Source organism: Camellia sinensis, chromosome 7 (genome assembly GCF_055761805.1).
Source record: "Camellia sinensis isolate YWXY chromosome 7, ASM5576180v1, whole genome shotgun sequence".
In the NCBI taxonomy this organism is placed as follows: Eukaryota; Viridiplantae; Streptophyta; class Magnoliopsida; order Ericales; family Theaceae; genus Camellia; species Camellia sinensis.
The window spans coordinates 72,946,969-72,964,652 of record NC_138967.1 but is presented as its reverse complement, the minus strand read 5'-3'; the positions used below and the strand labels follow the sequence as shown (position 1 = coordinate 72,964,652).

Here is a 17,684-nt window from a genome sequence, read left to right as displayed (position 1 = left end):
TTGTAATATTGTTTCATTATAAATACAAGGTTCTACTTCATTCATAGGTAAGTCAAAACAATTCTTTTCATTCTTTTTGGTATCAAAGCCAAAACACAAAAACCCTAGACAACCCCCTCCTCCCTGTTGGCTCTTGTTCTTCATTGCCTAACAATTTCTTCATCTTCTTTCTTCTTCTTCCAATAGCCGACAGACCTCCTCTTCCCTCTAGACAACCCGAAACCACTTACCTACCCTCCTATACCCCTCGGCAGGACTGTATCACACCTACCGAGGGCCTTATTGCTACCGACCAGGTCTTATCCTGGCCTAGAGTACTTCAACATCCTCTTTAGGGTGGTCTGAACCCTTTTTCTCTCTTTTCCAGGGTATAGTGCTGATGCTTTAAGCACTTTTTTGGACCTCTTTTTGCCTTTTTTTTTTTTGTGGGCTACCTTTATTCGATAGTATTTAACTCGTTGAGTTTTTTCTGGCTTTTCTGGTTGTTTACTCAGACCATATTGTGTATTGCTGTCTATTTCAGCCCTCATCACCTCCCCATGGATAACTCATCTTATACCATTCCTACTGAGGTTTCTACTATGATCTCCACCAAACCTGTGCCTGTTTCGAGGGCTGATTTTTCTCTTTCCCATCACACTCCTATTCATCGAATTACGAGTGTGGTACTGAATGGGAAAAATTTTGCTGCTTGGAGCCGTTCCCTTAAACTTTGTCTTGGGGGAAAAAGAAAGGCTCATTGGCTTTTATCTGCTATTACCCCGCCAGCTGCAACAGACCCTGCACGTGTTCAGTGGGATATCGATACCTGTACTATATTAGGATGGATATTCAATTCCATGGAAGATCGGATTTATCATATGTTCCTTTATTGCGATACAGTTCTGAGTTTGTGGCAGGCATTGTCACAGATGTAGGCTCATGCTCACAATGATGCATGTATCTTCGAGCTTTACCAGGATATAGCTCATGCATCTCAGTCATCTCTTGGCTTTTTTGTTGTTGAATTCTTTGGATATCTTCAAGCTCGTTGGAAGGAACTTGCTCAATATAAGCTTTTGACTGACCTTCCACCAGAAGCCACCTCCCTTGTGTCTAAGGGGCTTGCCCGACAGCACACTTATCAGTTTCTCATGGATTTAAACTCTGAATTTGAATCTCTTCAAATTCAAATTCAAAACATATCACCCATGCCATCTCTTTATGAGGCTTTTGCCACTATTGACAGTGATGAGCGTCACCGGCGATTGGTTCAGCCTAGTGTTCCTTCAGTCCCTCCAGTTTTAGCAGATCGGATGGTTCTTGTTGCGAGTTCTGGTTCTCAGAGTTTCACCGATTCTGTTACTTGTCATCATTGTGGTGCGCCTAAACATATCAAAGCCCGTTGCTTCAAACTTCATCCTGAGTTGAGGCAACGCCCTTCCCGTCCTCGTGGTCTTGCTCCACATGGTTCTGGCTTTGCTCGCACTGCTGTGTTAGTGGAAGTTACTCCTGCTTCTGAGCCTCCTAATGTCCCTAATCTACAGCAGTTATAGACTTAGATTGGTCAGCTTTAGGCTTAACTTGGGTCCCTCACCGTTGGTTCTCTCGGTCTATCATCCTCTATTGCCACCCTAGCTACAAGTACTTCTACTACTTTCCATGTTCGGTCTCCTAGTCCTTCATAGATTTTGGATTCTAGGGTTAATGATCATATGACTGGTGAGTTTTCTTTTCTTTCCTCTCCTGAACCCACCACTGCTGCCTAATATGTGTGTCTTGCTAATGGTTCTTGCTCTTCTATCCAACATAAGGGTGTTGTGTCTTTATTCCCTGATATCACTTTATCTTCTGTGTTGCATGTTCCCAAGTTTGCTTATAATCTCTTATTTGTTGGATGTCTTGCCAAAACCTTTAACTATGCTGTCATTTTCTTACCTTTTTCGTGTCTTTTACAAGACTTGAGTTCGAAGAGGATTTTTGGTAGCGGATATGAGCGCGACTGGCTATACTACTTTTGGAGATCCATTGAACCAACTTTCTTTGACTTTAGCCAATTTTTAGGCGTCTGTTTTGCCTCCTTCTATATCTTGTGATTTTTCTATTCAAACTTTAGAGTTATGGCACGCCTGTATGGATCATGTTAACTTTCAATATTTATGTCAACTTTTCCTTTTATTAAATAAAGCTTGCAAGGATTCTAAATTTCATTGTGTTACTTGTGAGTTGTCTAAACATATCTATACTAGTTATATACCACATATGACATGGGTCCCTAGTGTTTTTAACCTTATTCATTCTGATGTTTGGGGTCCCTCTCCCATTCCTGCTTTTTCGAGGTCATCATTATTATGTGACTTTTATTGATGATCACACTAGGTACACTTGGGTCTATTTACTTCGCCACAAGTCTGATGTGTTTCCCATCTTCGTTTAGTTTTTGCAAATAGTTAAGACACAATTTTGTACAGTTAGAAACATTCGCTCTGATAATGGTGGGGAATACATCTCCAACGAGTTTCGTTCCCACCTTAACTGAACGGGTATTCTTCAACAACTAACATGTCCTCGGACCCCTGACCAAAATGGTATTGTTGAACGTAAAAACCGTCATATTATGTCTATCGTACGTTTTCTTCTTCATGGTATGCGTGTGCGCAAGTCTTATTGGCACATGGCTGTCCTTATTGTTTTCTATCTCATTAATAGGATTCCTAGTCGTGTGTTACATGGCCTTACCCCATTCTATATTCTTATGCCTAATACTACATTTTTTCCTGTTTTACCTCGTGTTTTTGGATGTACATGTTTTGTTCAAGACCGGCGTCCCACTTGCACTAAGTTAGATGACAAGTCTATTCGTTGTGTTTTTTGGGGGTATTCTTCCATGTCTAAAGGATATAGATGTGCTGATCCTGTGTCTCGTCACTTTCACCACACTCTAGATGTTACTTTTTGTGATGATCTTCCTTTTTTTTAGTTCTAACCCCCCGTTGTAGGTTTCACCTTCTGATACTCCAAGTGTCCGCCCAATTCCCATTTTGGATGAGGTTGCGGATAGGGTTGCCCCCCTCTCTCATCCTCCACCTTCGCCTCCTTTTCCCCCATTGCAAGTATACTATTGCCACCCTCATGCTCAGCCTCCTCCTGCCACCTCTCCGAATCTTGGGTTAGGTAATTCTTTCCCTTTACATACATCTCCTTTCCTTCCTCGTTGCAATCCTCCTCGAGATCGACATCCCCCGCTGGGGTTATCTGTGTAGTACTGATCATCCTATTTCCCAGTATCTCTCCTATAACAGGGTTTTAGACTCATATCATTCTTTCCTTGGCAAGCTTGAGTCCAAGTCTATTCCTCGTTCTATGTCAAAGACCCTTAAGAATCCAAAATGAGTGGCGGCCATGCAAACTAAAATGGAAGCTTTAGAACAGAATCATACTTTGGATTTGGTTCCTTTACCTTCTAGCTAGAGTACTGTGGGTTGCAAATGGGTCTTTGTTATTAAGTACCTACCTGTTGGCTCCGTTGACCATTATAAGGTCCGCTTAGTGGCCAAGGGCTTCGCTCAAGTTCCTGGCAAAGATTTTGGTGCTACCTTTACCCCAGTTGCCAAGCTTACATCTATTCGCCTACTCATCTCCCTTGCAGCATCCCATTCTTGGCCCTTTTATCAGCTTGATGTCAAGAATGCCTTTCTACATGGGGATCTTCTTGAGACGATTTATATGGCTCCTTCTCCTGGTTTTCAAGCTGAGGAGGAGTATTCGGGGAAAGTATGTCGACTATGCAAGTCTTTGTATGGCTTGAAGCAGTCTCCACGAGCTTGGTTTGGTCGTTTCAGCTCAGTCATCATCTCAATGGGTTTTGTTTAGTGCCATTTAGACCATACGTGCTTCATCTGTCGTAATTCTACAAGTCAGTGTATAGTCTTGTTGGTTTATGTGGATGATATTATTCTCACCAGTGATGACTCTATAGGCATTGATCAAGTAAAACGGTATTTGGGACACACCTTTGATATTAAGGATTTGGGGAATCTCAAGTATTTTCTAGGAATTGAGGTGGCTTGCTCACGGTAGGGGATTTCCTTATCTTAAAGGAAGTACACTCTTGACTTATTTAAGGATACTGGTATGTTGGGGTGTAAACCTACTTCTACTCCTACGGATCCCAATGTCAAGCTCACATCAGAGTCTGGCGAATTACTAGAGAACCCAAGCATGTATTAGTGTCTTGTTGGGTGTCTCATCTATCTGACCAATATTGGAATTGACTTGACATTTGCAATTAGTATGGTTAGCTAATTCATGCATGCACCTCGTATAGAACATCTTGATGCGGTTCATCACATCTTGAGATATTTGAAGATCTCTCCTGTCTTGGGATTGTTCTTCACAGTCGATCCTCAATCTGGACTCACCTATTTTACTGATGCTGACTATGCAGGATCTAAAATGGATAGACGTTCTACTTTTGGTTTATGTACTTTCTATGGTGATCATCTTCTATCATGGGGTTTATGTACTTTCTATGGTGATCATCTTATATCATGGAAAAGTAAAAAGCAAGCACTTGTTTCTAGGTCTTTTGCAGAAGCTGAGTATAGGGTTATGGCACAAGGCACTTGTGAGATTCTATGGCTGCGTTCTATTTTGGCAGAGTTAGGCTTTGAGGAGACTGTTCATGCGTCTTTGTTTTGTGACGACAAGTCTGCTAGTATGCTCTCTTCTAATTCTGTCATACATAAGCGTACCAAACATATAGAGGTTGATATACATTTCATTCAAGAGAAGGTTCGGATTGGTGTTGTGAGACCATCCTTTGTCTCTTCTTCTGAGCAGTTAGCAGATATGGTCACCAAGTCTATAGGCCCAACATTACTCCAATTGTCTATCGGCAAGCTGCGTTTATTAAATATCTTCACACCAGCTTAAGGGGGAGTGTTGGAATTAGGAAATAGTGATATTTTAATTATGGTAGTGTTGGAATTAGGAAATAGTGATATTATAATTATGGTAGTGTGTATAAAATCTGTGATTATGTCAATCACAGATTTAACGTCTTTTTTTTTTTTTATATATATCTTCGTTTCCTATTTTGTTTGTTTCCTATTTTGTAATATTGTTTCATTATAAATACAAGGCTCTACCTCATTCATAGGTAAACCAAAACAATTCTTTTTATCCTTTTTTGTTAAGGTTCCATATGGTAGGAGAAATTGGCTAGAGTTTATGGATGGGATAGATGAGTTTCGGCTTAATTTTCTCAAGTTGTAGGATTTTTAGGTAAAGTGGTGCTAGAAGCTTTGGACAACAGCGATTTATGAGGTTTTGGTGTTAATTCAAAGGCCAAAGGGTAGGGCTAAGGATTAGGGTTTGATTGGACGGACCTTTGGGGCTGAAAAAAGGCACTTTTTGGGGGGTTGAACAATAACTCAAGAATAATAGTTGTAAGAAGAAAAAGAAGAAGAGGGAATGAAACACTATGGATCCCTTCTTGAACTCAAATCACCTCCTAAGGTAAGGTTATGCAAAGCATGACACGAAGCCACAAAAGCTTCACACCATTCTAAAAAACTAGATCACATAGAATAGTAAGAACTACATAGTTATAAGTGGGATGGCAAGTGCTATTTGCCCATAGTCTTGTGACTCAGGTTTGAGTTAGTAGAATTAACTTTTCGTGAAAGAGTAGGGGAAAGATTGCCTACCTACCACCTCTCTCAGATCCTATTGCAAGGACAAGTCTTGTGCACTCAATACAACCCTTATAGGTTTCTAGACTTCTATTTTTAGAAGGACTATGGCTCCAAACTTAAAAAAAATATTAATTCTAACTAGGAAATTTTGACTACAATAAATATTCTAGACTTAATAAAGACTCCAAATAAGATCCAATAATATAATTTGACCACAAGCTAAGAAGCGCAAACACTTCTGCAGTGGAAGCGTGCCATATCCGATACCAACACTCTTCGGTCACTCCTAAAAGCATGTCTGACAATTCTTCAACATGACTTATTTACAAAATCAAATTCATAATATCGAACACCTTTTTTGACACTTCGCGGATACTTTAGAAACACTTTTTGAACAATCCGAACATGTTTTATGTGTTGTTTCCCCTTATAATGACAACGCTTTACATCCTTTAGAGCACAACTTGTACTCTAACTATAATTTTAAACTTTTATAATGTTAAAACCTATCACCTACTTCACCCACTAAACCTAACCCACTACACCACTACCACCTCACCTACTCCACTAAACCCACTACACCACTACCACCTCCACTTCACCTACTCCACCTACCACCTACTACCACCTACTCTTCTATATATAGGAATCATTGTAGCATTTAATAATTCAACAATTACAAACATCAATCAATAATACAATTCTCTTTTTCTCTTTATACATTAAATTTCTACATGGTATCAGAGCAAGGTTAAGCACTTAGTATTTTTCGCTTCACCGGCGGGCGGCAACCTCGCCTTGGCCGTCCGCCGGACCTCAACCTAATCTGCTAAAATTTTTCTACACATACCTTGAAATTTCCTTTCTGAGTGCACTACTGTTCAGTCACCGGAGACCACCACCGCTTGCACGTCGATGTCCCTTTGCCAAAGCTCCGTCGCGACACCGGCCTTCCTTGCGTCTGGTTTCAATCCCCTGCTATTCCAAGCCACAAAATAGGGCACGACTTTTGAGGGCTCGATATCTATATCCATGTATATCTTTTGGGCAGTCTATATACACACTCATACAGTGTCTTCTACACCGGTAACATGGTACAAGGGCCCAACCCTTCTTGATGCCCTCGACATGATTACAGAGCCCAAGAGGCCATCAGACAAGCCTCTTCGTCTCCCACTTCAGGATGTCTACAAGATTGGCGGTATTGGTAATTTGGCCCACTTTTTTGATCAACACCAGCATATAGTTTCAAAGAGATAACTATATTATATAATTTTTTCTATTTTAAAATATTTTTCCACCGTCCAAACCTTTTTTTTTTATCTTATATATATAAAAAATTGGATGGAACTCACGTGGGTGCTACTTTTTCTTTTTCTTCTTTCCACAGCCCAACTTTTCCTTGAACCTCAATTTTTTATTATTAAAAATAAAAAAATAAAAAAAAAATTCATTCCATCTAATTTTTCTGCTCAGTCTTGTACCTTCAAGCCATTCGGATTTGCACAATACACTCATTTTATTTCTATCGGGATTTCGCCCTGATCACAATTTTACACCAAAAAAAAAAAAAAAAAAAAAAAACAACAAACCCAAATAACCACATCCACAGGCGGGATTTTTCTTCTCTACTCTGTCGCCGGTCTCTTCTTCTTGCCTCCGTCCTGAGCGGCCCTTGCCGGTGCTGCCTCCGTGTTTTCCACGCCGCCCAGCACGTTCACTCCCCCATACTCCTCCACTGCAGCATATGGCGGACCTCCAAATCGGAACATCACGGTGGCCTTCCGCTTCAGCTCCTTATTTTCCGCCTTTAGCACACTTATCTCTGCTCGCGCATCCTTATACATGCGCTGGAGCATAGCCAGTTGGGCGTTTAACTGCTGCACCTCATTTGTCCTACTCTGCAGCCGGTGCGACAAGTTTGTGACCGCAGTCATGGTTTCCACACATGACTTCAATGTATACTGATTGGCTTCCACATCCGATTGCACTGCCATTTTTTGCTCCACCGACCGCATCGGAAAGTTCAACGGAGCAAAACCAGAGGTGTTTGGTTGAGGTTCACGGGCCACCGCACCTGTTATCTCTCCTGTTGACTCGTTGAGGTCGGGAAAGAGAGTGAGCAGACCACGGGAAGATGAGGCCATGTTCTGGGTAGCTGAACGGGAAGAAGAGGCCATGTTTTTTGGGTTGCTGAGTGTTTCCGAGAAGGGTTGGATACAGAGTATTTACAGATTGTTTCAGAATGACAAGTTCAGAGGTTTCAGTCTGGTTTGGTTTCCTCCGCCTCCGCATTGGTTTATATTGACACTGACGACGCGGCCGACACGCCGCTCTGTCGCTCACGTGCCTCGCCGCGTCTCCGGCTCACCTTTTGATGGCTCGACGCTTTCTGTCGGGCACGACTTTTGATGAAGTGGGCGCGCCTTTTGAGGGCGCAACTTTTGATGGCACGCCTTTTTATGGATTGGGCACGCATTTTGATGGCACATTTTTTTATGGATTGGGCACGCCTTTTGATGGCACGCCTTTTTGAAAAATTAGGCACACCTTTTGAGGGTGCGACTTTTTAAGGGTCCGACAAGACTCTGTAAACTGTCTCGACATTGATTCCGGTTAGCTCCTTCATGGGTCCGACAAGACTCTGTAAACTGTCCCGACATTGATTCCGGTTAGCTCCTTCATGGGTCCGACAAGACTCTGTAAACTGTCCCTACATTGATTCCGGTTAGCTCCTTTATGGGTCCGACAAGACTCTGTAAACTGTCCCGACATTGATTCCGGTTAGTTTCTACAAGGGTCCAGCAAGACTCCGTAAACTGTCTTCTACAACGGTCCGACATGACCCCATAAACTGTCTTCTACATCGGTCCGACACGAGCCAGTGTCTTCTACATCGGTCTTCTACAACGGTCTGACACGACCATACAGTGTCTCCTATCCTCTTTTATTTTTTATGTATTTTCTTGTTTTGTTACTCTCTCCAAACTCAAGTTGGTTAGTTCCTATCCCCCTTGAGTTTGCGGGGGGCTGTTAAAACCTATCACCTACTTCACCCACTAAACCTAACCCACTACACCACTACCACCTCACCTACTCCACTAAACCCACTACACCACTACCACCTCCACTTCACCTACTCCACCTACCACCTACTACCACCTACTCTTCTATATATAGGAATCATTGTAGCATTTAATAATTCAACAATTACAAACATCAATCAATAATACAATTCTCTTTTTCTCTTTATACATTAAATTTCTACATATAACATGAATATATCATGTGTATTCTAAGGTTCTATAGCCATGTTTGTTTGGCAGATTAGGTTGGATGTGATTGTTAGTGAGAGGATGGTTAGTGAAGAGATTGTTAATGTGGGGATTGTTAGTGAGAGGATTAAGCAAAAGTGTGTTTGTTTTGATGTTAGTGATGGGATTGTTAAATTATTTTTATATAAAATAAATAAAAAAATCATTTCTATAATTTAAAAAAAAAACTAAAACAAATATTAAAACAAACAAGTGCACTTGGTAAAAAAAATAAAATTTTTATATAAAATAGACTCAATCCGCTCTCTATTTTTCTAATCCCATCCAAAACCCAGCCAAGCTAATCCCCTTACTAAGGGGGATTACTAAGCCCCTTACTAAGGGGGATTACTAAGCCCCTCACACTATCAATCCCTCCTTTCCCAAATCATCACCAAACACACTATGGGTGGGACTCATAGTCATAGCAATCCAATCTAGCCACCCGCGTCGGTAAAAAAAACATGACCTATAGTTTTTTTGAATTCTTTAGAATGTAATTGTTATGTGAATTATATATTGACGTTTGAGTTATGAAATATATACTTTTTTAATGTAATTAGTTTGTATTACATACTTTTCATTATCAATGAATAAATTATTCATATGTATGACATAATAATTTTGTAAAAATAAAAAATTTTAATGTCTAACAACTATAGAAGAATTAAGCTAATGCGTCACATAATGAAAGTGTGGAAGAGGGTGATGGAACATCAATTGCGAGATACAACAGAGGTGTCAGAGAATCAATTTGGGTTTATGCTTGGTAGGCCAACAATAGAAGCGATCTATCTTTTGAGGAGAGTAATAGAAAAGTATAGAGAAAAGAAAAGAGACATTCATATGGTGTTTATTGATCTTGAGAAAACATATGATAAAGTGCCTCGAGATGATCTGGCAGCTGTTAGAGAAGAAATGGGTGACAAAATGTTACATTAATATGATTAAGGACATGCATGAAGGGGTAGTGACCACTATTAAATCGCCTACTAGAGTGACAAATGAATTTTCAATTACTGTAGGGTTACACCAAGGATCTACTTTAAGTCCTTATCTTTTTGCTTTAGTTATAAATGAGTTGACGAGAAATATTTAGGATGAGGTGCCGTGGTGTATGCATTTTGCAAATGATTTCGTATTAGTGGATGAGAATAGAGAAGGAGTTAACACAAAGTTAGAGATTTGGAGAAAAGTACTTGAATCTAAAGGATTTTGGATAAACAGAACTAAGACATAATACATGGAGTGTAAATTTAGTAACAGTAATAATGAAAGTAGAAGAGAAGTGAAGATTGAGAATCAAGAACTACCTAAGAGTAAACATTTTCATTATTTAGGACTAATTATCACAACGGCAGGGGAGATTGATACGGATGTGATCCATAGAATTAAAGCAGGATGGCTTACGTAGAGAAGTGCGTATGGGATACTATGCGATAAACGAGTACCTACTAAAATAAAAGGAAAGTTCTATAGAATAGCTATTAGACCAGCGATGTTGTATGAGAAGGAGTGTTGGGCAATCAAGAAACAACATGTAGATAAGATGAGTGTTGCTAAGATAAGGATGCTTAGGTGGATGTGTGGCAAGACTAAAAAAAACAGAATTAGGAATGAGTATATTCAGGAATGGGTAGAAGTAGCACCAATAGAAGTTAAGTTGAGAGAGAATAGATTAAGATGGTTTGGCCATATTCAACGGAGACTAATAGTAGCAGTAGTGAAGAGATGCGATGCAATGACGATAGATGGAAGTGTTACGGGACGGGGTAGACCTAGATTGACGTTGGCTAGCATAGTAAATAGAAATATGAATTTACTTAACTTGACTAACGAAATGGCCTTTGATAAAGTCGCGTGGAAAAGAAGGATTCATGTAGCCGACCCCATTTGATGGGACTTAAGGCTTGGCTTGGTTTGGTTTAAAAAAATTTAATGTCTCAACATGTCATGTTATGCATTTTTTAAAAATCGACATGTCAGTACGTTCGTGTCGTGTCGTGTCGTGTGTCCATGTCTATACTACTTAGCCCACAAAATGACCTATGGGTGACTTAACTCGTATTCAAAATTTTACAAAATTAATAAAGTACTCTTGTACCTAAAATTGAATAGAAAGCCATAATATATGCCTGACAAAGTTCTAACCTATAAAATGCATTAAATAAAGGGAAAATTCTACTTATGCAACACTTTTAGCTCATTACACCCCTCATTTTATTATTTTTTTGTTACATTTTATCCCTTTTTAAAATTGTTATTAAGGACTAAAAGCCCCAAACCTTCCTGCTCACATTTCTCTTTACACCCTTTCATTTTTCTTTCCATCACCCACCACCACCACCACCGTTCTCCTCCACCAACCACCGGCACACCTAGCCACTATCCCTTCTGTCCACCAACCACCGCTAACTCTCTCTATCCATCTACAAACTCAAATACATCTATCGTAAAGAATATCATACACACACATATAAACCACAACAAACAACAACAACAAAAAAAAGCAATAAAATTTATATTTAAAATGTATATATAATCATTATAATTAATAATACACAAGATTTTTTGTGTTTAAAAGATGTTTGGGTATGATTTTCAATAATTTCGATATAGTTACTCTTTCAAGCTCTGGCTCACTTAACAAATTGAGATTGATCGGCCTTCGTTAGCTGAACAATTTAAGTTTGTTGAGATTTCTACGGCCGAACATGGATAATTAATCAATATTTGTCCTGTTCGGTGGGACACAAACACAACTGAACAAACTTGATTTGTTAGGCCATTTTCTTAGGCCATCGAACAAAAGATGAACGCTGAAAAAAAAAATGTCTAAAAAATGTCACTTTTATTCCGATGGACAGGTTAGAAAGGTGTTGCGGTGGTTGGAGAGTGTGTAGGGGGCCGTGGAGAGGGTAGGGAAGTGGTTAGGGTGGTGGTTGGAGATGATGTTGGATGTGGGTTAAGGTTGGGAAAATTAGGAGTGTAAAGAGAAGAGAAAGTTTAGGGATGAGGTTATTTTTGGAATTATAAAGGGTATAAAGAGATGAAGTAAAAATTTCAAATTTTTTGAATGAGTGTAAAAAGAAAAATGATGTAAGGCGGTACTTATGTTGTTATAATATAATTTCCCTAAATAAAGGTTCAAACTGACCCTATGCTACATGTAAAATTCAAGATTTTCCCTTTTCTTATTTTGATACTTTGTGTCCATTGTGTACTAATATATTATTACCTTTGGTAATAAGCGGAAAAATTGATTTGTTCTCTACTTTTCATTTTTAGTTCTAGAGATTGAAAACATTTGCACAACTTTGTTTTTTAGCCTGGTCTTTTTACTAAATGCTTGTCCGTGCTATGCATGTCACAAAATGAAGTGGTTAGCACACTCTTTTGAAGAATATGAATTTGTTTGTATGAAAATATAGCCCATTAATTTAGTCGTTCATATTCTGTTTTACAGTTGCATACTTATTTTAGAGTGCAAGGTTTCTCTGTTTGCCATCTCTTGTTTCTAATGTTGTGTTAATTCTTTTAGATGCCCAGTGATGAAGCTGTTGAGACTGCGAAACAGTTGGCACTCCAAGAGGGCTTGTTGGTTAGTGACGCTTTTTAATGTCCCCCCCCCTCCCCCTCCCCCCATTTTATAACTAAGAGCAGAAGAAGTTGGATCACAGGTGTTTTTTTTTTTTTAAAAAAAAAAAAATCATATATATATATTTAATAAAGAAAATCCATCTATGTAATTGTTTGGAAAATAACAACATTAGTTGCATGTTTATGATAAAAATTGTTAAATTTACTCACATCACAACTGAAGACAGTTGGAAGCCTAGAAATAGGTTGCGTTTAGATTGTTGAAAATCAAATTAGATATTTCCAATGAAGTAACTGTCAATTTTGAGAAGAGAAAAGTTAAGGTATGAGTGGTCTCTCATCCTCTTTTTTATTACATCATAAACACAATTATAGGAGTGAGTTAAGGCCTAAATAAAGGGCCCATTACATCAAATAAAGATACTCAATAAAAATAAAATAGGAAATATCCTAACACATTCTAACACTCCCCCTCAAGTTGGTGCGAATATATCTCTCATGCCAGTTTGTTGAGAATGTCACAGAATGGTAATCCCTCAAGAATAATCTAATCCATAATAGCTCACACACACCTTGAGTCATAGCTCTGAATTCGGCCTCTACACTAGACCTTGCAACTACATTATGTTTCTTGCTTCTCCAAGTAACTAGATTTCCTCAAACAAAGGTACAATAACCAGAGGTGGATCTTCAATTAATTCAACCCAATTAGCATCTATATATGCCTCCACACTAAGATGACCATGCTTTGAGAAATAGAGACCCTTTCTCGGAGAAGATTTCAAGTACCTCAGAATCTGCATAGCCACCTCTAAGTGAGTTGCACGTGGAGCATGCATAAACTGACTAACCACACTCACTGCAATAGCAATATCAGGACGCGAATGTGATAAGTAAATTAGCTTACCCACTAGTCTCTGGTATCTCCCCCTGTCTATAGGCTCGCCTCCTTGATCCTCACTAAGCTTCAGTCTAGGCTCTAGTGGTGTATCACAGGCTTTACTTCCAAGCATTGCAGTTTCTTTTAGCAAATCAAGCACATATTTTCGTTAACATATGAAGATGCCATCTTTGGATCGAGCAACCTCAATGCCTAGAAAGTACTTCAAGCTGCCTAAGTCTTTGATTTCAAACTCATTAGCCAAATACTCCTTTAACCGAGGAACCTCCTCAACATTATCCCCTGTGAGTACAATATCATCCACATGGACAATAAGAGATGTCGTCTTACCATGTGAGGAGTGTTTCACAAACAAAGTATGATTAGCTTGATTCTGTTTGAAACCATATCTCAGTATGGCCTGAGTAAACCTCTCAAACCAAGCCGTAAGAGACTGCTTAAGGCCATAAAGTGACTTGCGTAATCGGCATATCTTTCCTTTAGTTTTAATATCCTCAAAGCCTAGGGAAATGTTCATGTACACTTCTTCTTTCAAATCTCCATGGAGGAAAACATTCTTTACATCAAATTGATGAAACAGCCAGTCGAGATTAGAGACAAGGGAGAGAAGGACTCTGACAGAGTTCATCTTAGCAACAGGTGCAAATGTCTCATGGTAGTCGTCTCCATAAGTCTGAGTAAAGCCTTTGGCCACTAATCTTGCCTTGTAACGTTCAATTGAACCATCGCCTTTGTGCTTCACGGTGTACACCCACTTACATTCAATAGGTCGTTTGCCTTTAGGTAACGTAGCTTCCCAAGTGCCATTTTTAACAAGAGCTCTCATCTCCTCCATCATGGCATGCTTCCACTCAAGACTAGAAAGAGCATCCTGAAAATTAGAAAGAAGACTCACAGAAGAAACTTTAGACATAAAAGCTTTATAGGAAGATGACAGATTAGTGTAGGAGACAAAATGAGAAATAGGATGCTGAGTACAAGACCTAACCCCCTTCCTTTTAGCAATGGGAACATCTAGATCAAAAAAATCATAAAGAATTGAGTTACTTGGATGTTCATCAGAAGAAGAGGACTCTGAACACTCATCGGAAGGAGAAGATAGCAGTGGAGAATCCAAATTGGTCTCTTGTATCTAAATAACTTTCTGTCTATCCTTGTCCTTGACATATACTTTGTCGCCTTTCACTGCGGATTAAGGGTCAATATTCTCAATAGTTGGGTCACTAGTAATAATAGTCTCGACATTCTCAACATTCTCTATAGTTAATGGTAGTGATTCAGGAGTCTCTTCATACCAAGGCTCCCCCTGAAGAGATGACTGAGACACAGGGAAGGACAGGAAGTAGGATTGAGATTCAAAGAAAGACACATCCATAGAGATAAACCATTTCCGAAAGGGTAGATGATAACACTTGTAGCCCTTTTGAGTGGCGGAGTAACCTAGGAAAACATACCGAAGAGACCGAGGATCCAACTTACCACGGGTAGGGGAATGGTTATGAACAAAGCACACACACCCAAAGGTTTTGGGAGGAATGGAGAAAACAGAAGTTTGGGACCCAAACAAAACCTGAAGAGGAGTTTGTTTGTGAAGAACCTGAGTAGGAAGACGATTGATGAGGAAGGCGGCAGTGAGAACTGCTTCCCCTCAATATGATATAGGAACACACATTTCAAAGGACAAACAGCGCGCAATATCAAGAAGATGTCGATTTTTACGCTCAGCAGCATCATTTTGTTGAGGAGTATTGGTACAAGAAGTTTGGAGAATAATACCATAAGTGGCAAAATAGGTGGCAAGGCCAGAGTCAATGTATTCCCCCTCATTATCAGAACATAGAATTTTGACAACCGCCCCAAACTGAGTGCAAATCATTTTATGAAAATTTTGTAACACAGAAAAAACCTCACATTTGTCCTTCATAAGATACACCCAGGTGGTCCGAGTACAATCATCAATAAAGGTGACAAACCATCTTTGACCTTTTAAAGACACAAAGCAAGAAGGACCCCATACATCAGAATGAATCAATAAAAAAGGAACTAAACTTTTATTTAGAGAATGAGCAAAAGAAGCTCTGTGTTATTTGCCAAGTTGACACGATTCACAGTGAAATTCAGAAACATTATTTTTCAAAAAAACAGAAGGAAAAAGATGCTTAACTAACAAAAAAGATAGATGCCCAAGATGGCGGTGCCACAGCTAGATGTCTTCCTTGGTAGATGGGAACTGAATGGATAAATGAGCCAGCTTGTCTACTTGATTCAGGATATAGAGACCATTCTCGTGTCTACCATTTCCAATCATCTTTCTCGTGATAAGGTCCTGAAATAAACAATGATCAGGGAAAAAGGTCAAACTAAAATTAAGTCCCAAGTAATACGATTCAAAGATAAAAGATTAACACTAAAATTGGGAACATGTAGGACAGAAAATAAAGGAAGAGAAGCAGTGGCATGAATTAAACCTTTCCCAGGCACAGAAAAAATGGTACCATCAACAATTCTAACTTTATTTTGTTCTGAAGAAGGAGCATATGTGGAGAACAAATCAGAAGACCCAGACATGTGGTCTGAAGCATCAGAATCGATAATCCAAGGCAACGTTTGATAAGAGAGGAAAGCACTTGTTGAAGAAGCTAAGTTACCTGAATGGACAAGGTTACCTGAAGACGAACTAGATGCCTGATTGTCTAACAAGTAACGAAGAACAACTTCCAACTCAAAAGTAGAAAACCCAGACATATCAATAGATGAAACAACCGGAGCTGCGGACTGTGGCTTAACTATATCAGAATAATGGGCTCGGGCATTGGGCCATTGGCCTTTAGATTGATTGGAGCGACCCTCTCGAGAACCAGAACGGTCGCCGCGACCCCCAGATGTTCATGCAACTTCCAACAAGTCTCATGGGTGTGGCGAAGGCGACGACAAAAGTCACAGAAAAGGGTATCTTTATCCGAAGGAGGACAGAAACCACGCTCCCCATCTTTAGAGGGTGCAGAAACCAAGGCAGATCGATCAGAAGAGGCAGACGGAAGCATAGCAGAACGACAACTCTCCTCATTCTGCACATAAGCAAATGCTTCTTGGAGAGAAGAAGCGTATCCATACCAAGCACACGACTCCAAATAGGATCAAACTCCACATTCAGACCTTCCAAAAACTTGAAGACCTGCACTTGTTTAACAAATTTTTGGTAACCAACAGAATCAGTGAGACAGACAGGCTTGTAGTCTTAAAAATGATCAAGTCTCTTCTAGCCATTGCTAAGGAAAGTAAAATACTAGAGGATAGGCATCTCACCCTGGATGGACCGGTCAATGGAGTGTCGCAACTCAAAAGTCTGTGAGAAATTGCCTTTGTGGGAATACGTAGCGGCCACAGCCTCCAAATATCCTGTGCTATGTCCATAAACAAGTATCCCTCACCAATCTCCGGAACCATTGAATGTATCAACCAACCCATTATAAGAGAATTGGTGATCTCCCACTGATCATAACCCGCATCTGTGATACTGGGAGCCTGAACGCGCCCATCAACATATTCCATCTTCCTTTTGCTTTTCAAAAATATAGTCAAACTCTGTGACCACGCCAGATAGTTCTGACCATTAAAGAGAGAGGTAGTGATTCTTTGGCCAGGGTTGAGGGAATCAGTCATAGTAATAGTAAAAAACAGACTTGCACCCTAAGTAGCAGGCTGCGAAGTAGTAGACTTACTTGTCAATTCCGCCATGAAGACTCTACTAAGGAATCCTCACAAACAAACATTGGTCTAATTCACAAACCCGGAAGATGGGAGAACATAACAATAAGAACAAATAGAATTTGAGAGAACATTTTTTTTTTTGGATAAAAGTTGATTACGAAGGAGAGTGAGAGACAGATTACATAACAGAGAGAGACAGATTACATGAAGAGAGAGAGAGAGAGAGAACAAGAACGAGACGAAGCTACCTAAATGACGTCACACTCGACTGGACCTCCAGGTTCCTTAGAGGCCATAGGTAGCTAGAGAAGGAAAGAAAAAACTCCCTCGACTGAACCTCCAAGCCAGCCGACATGCCTGGGCTGGGAAAATGGAGGCTCCGACGAGCCTTAGGGTGCTGTCTGAGCCCTAGGAAGTTCTGATGGGGACTGGCGAAACCTTAGGGGTTAGCGACTGGGATGGAGGAACCCTAGGGGTTCT

At 39.8% G+C, this 17,684-nt stretch overlaps 1 protein-coding gene across 5 annotated transcripts in view; it reads left to right on the top strand.

Moving 5' to 3' along the window:
* The window catches only part of LOC114282634 (cysteine synthase, chloroplastic/chromoplastic), a 55,489-nt gene that overhangs the window by 30,974 nt on the left and 6,831 nt on the right, over positions 1 to 17,684 (top strand). For 2 of the 5 annotated variants that reach the window (XR_014335495.1, XM_082878207.1), the window contains exon 8: positions 12,542 to 12,593. The exons of 1 other annotated variant lie outside the window; for it this stretch is intronic. Coding sequence is in view for 3 of the 4 variants with exons in the window: in XM_082878207.1 (XP_082734333.1) it covers positions 12,542 to 12,544 (3 nt within the window). In the remaining variant the exon portion in view is untranslated. Of the gene's footprint in view, positions 1 to 12,533; positions 12,594 to 17,684 lie in introns of all 5 variants that reach the window. 2 more of the 5 variants (XM_028225382.2, XM_082878205.1) reach the window with 1 other exon arrangement.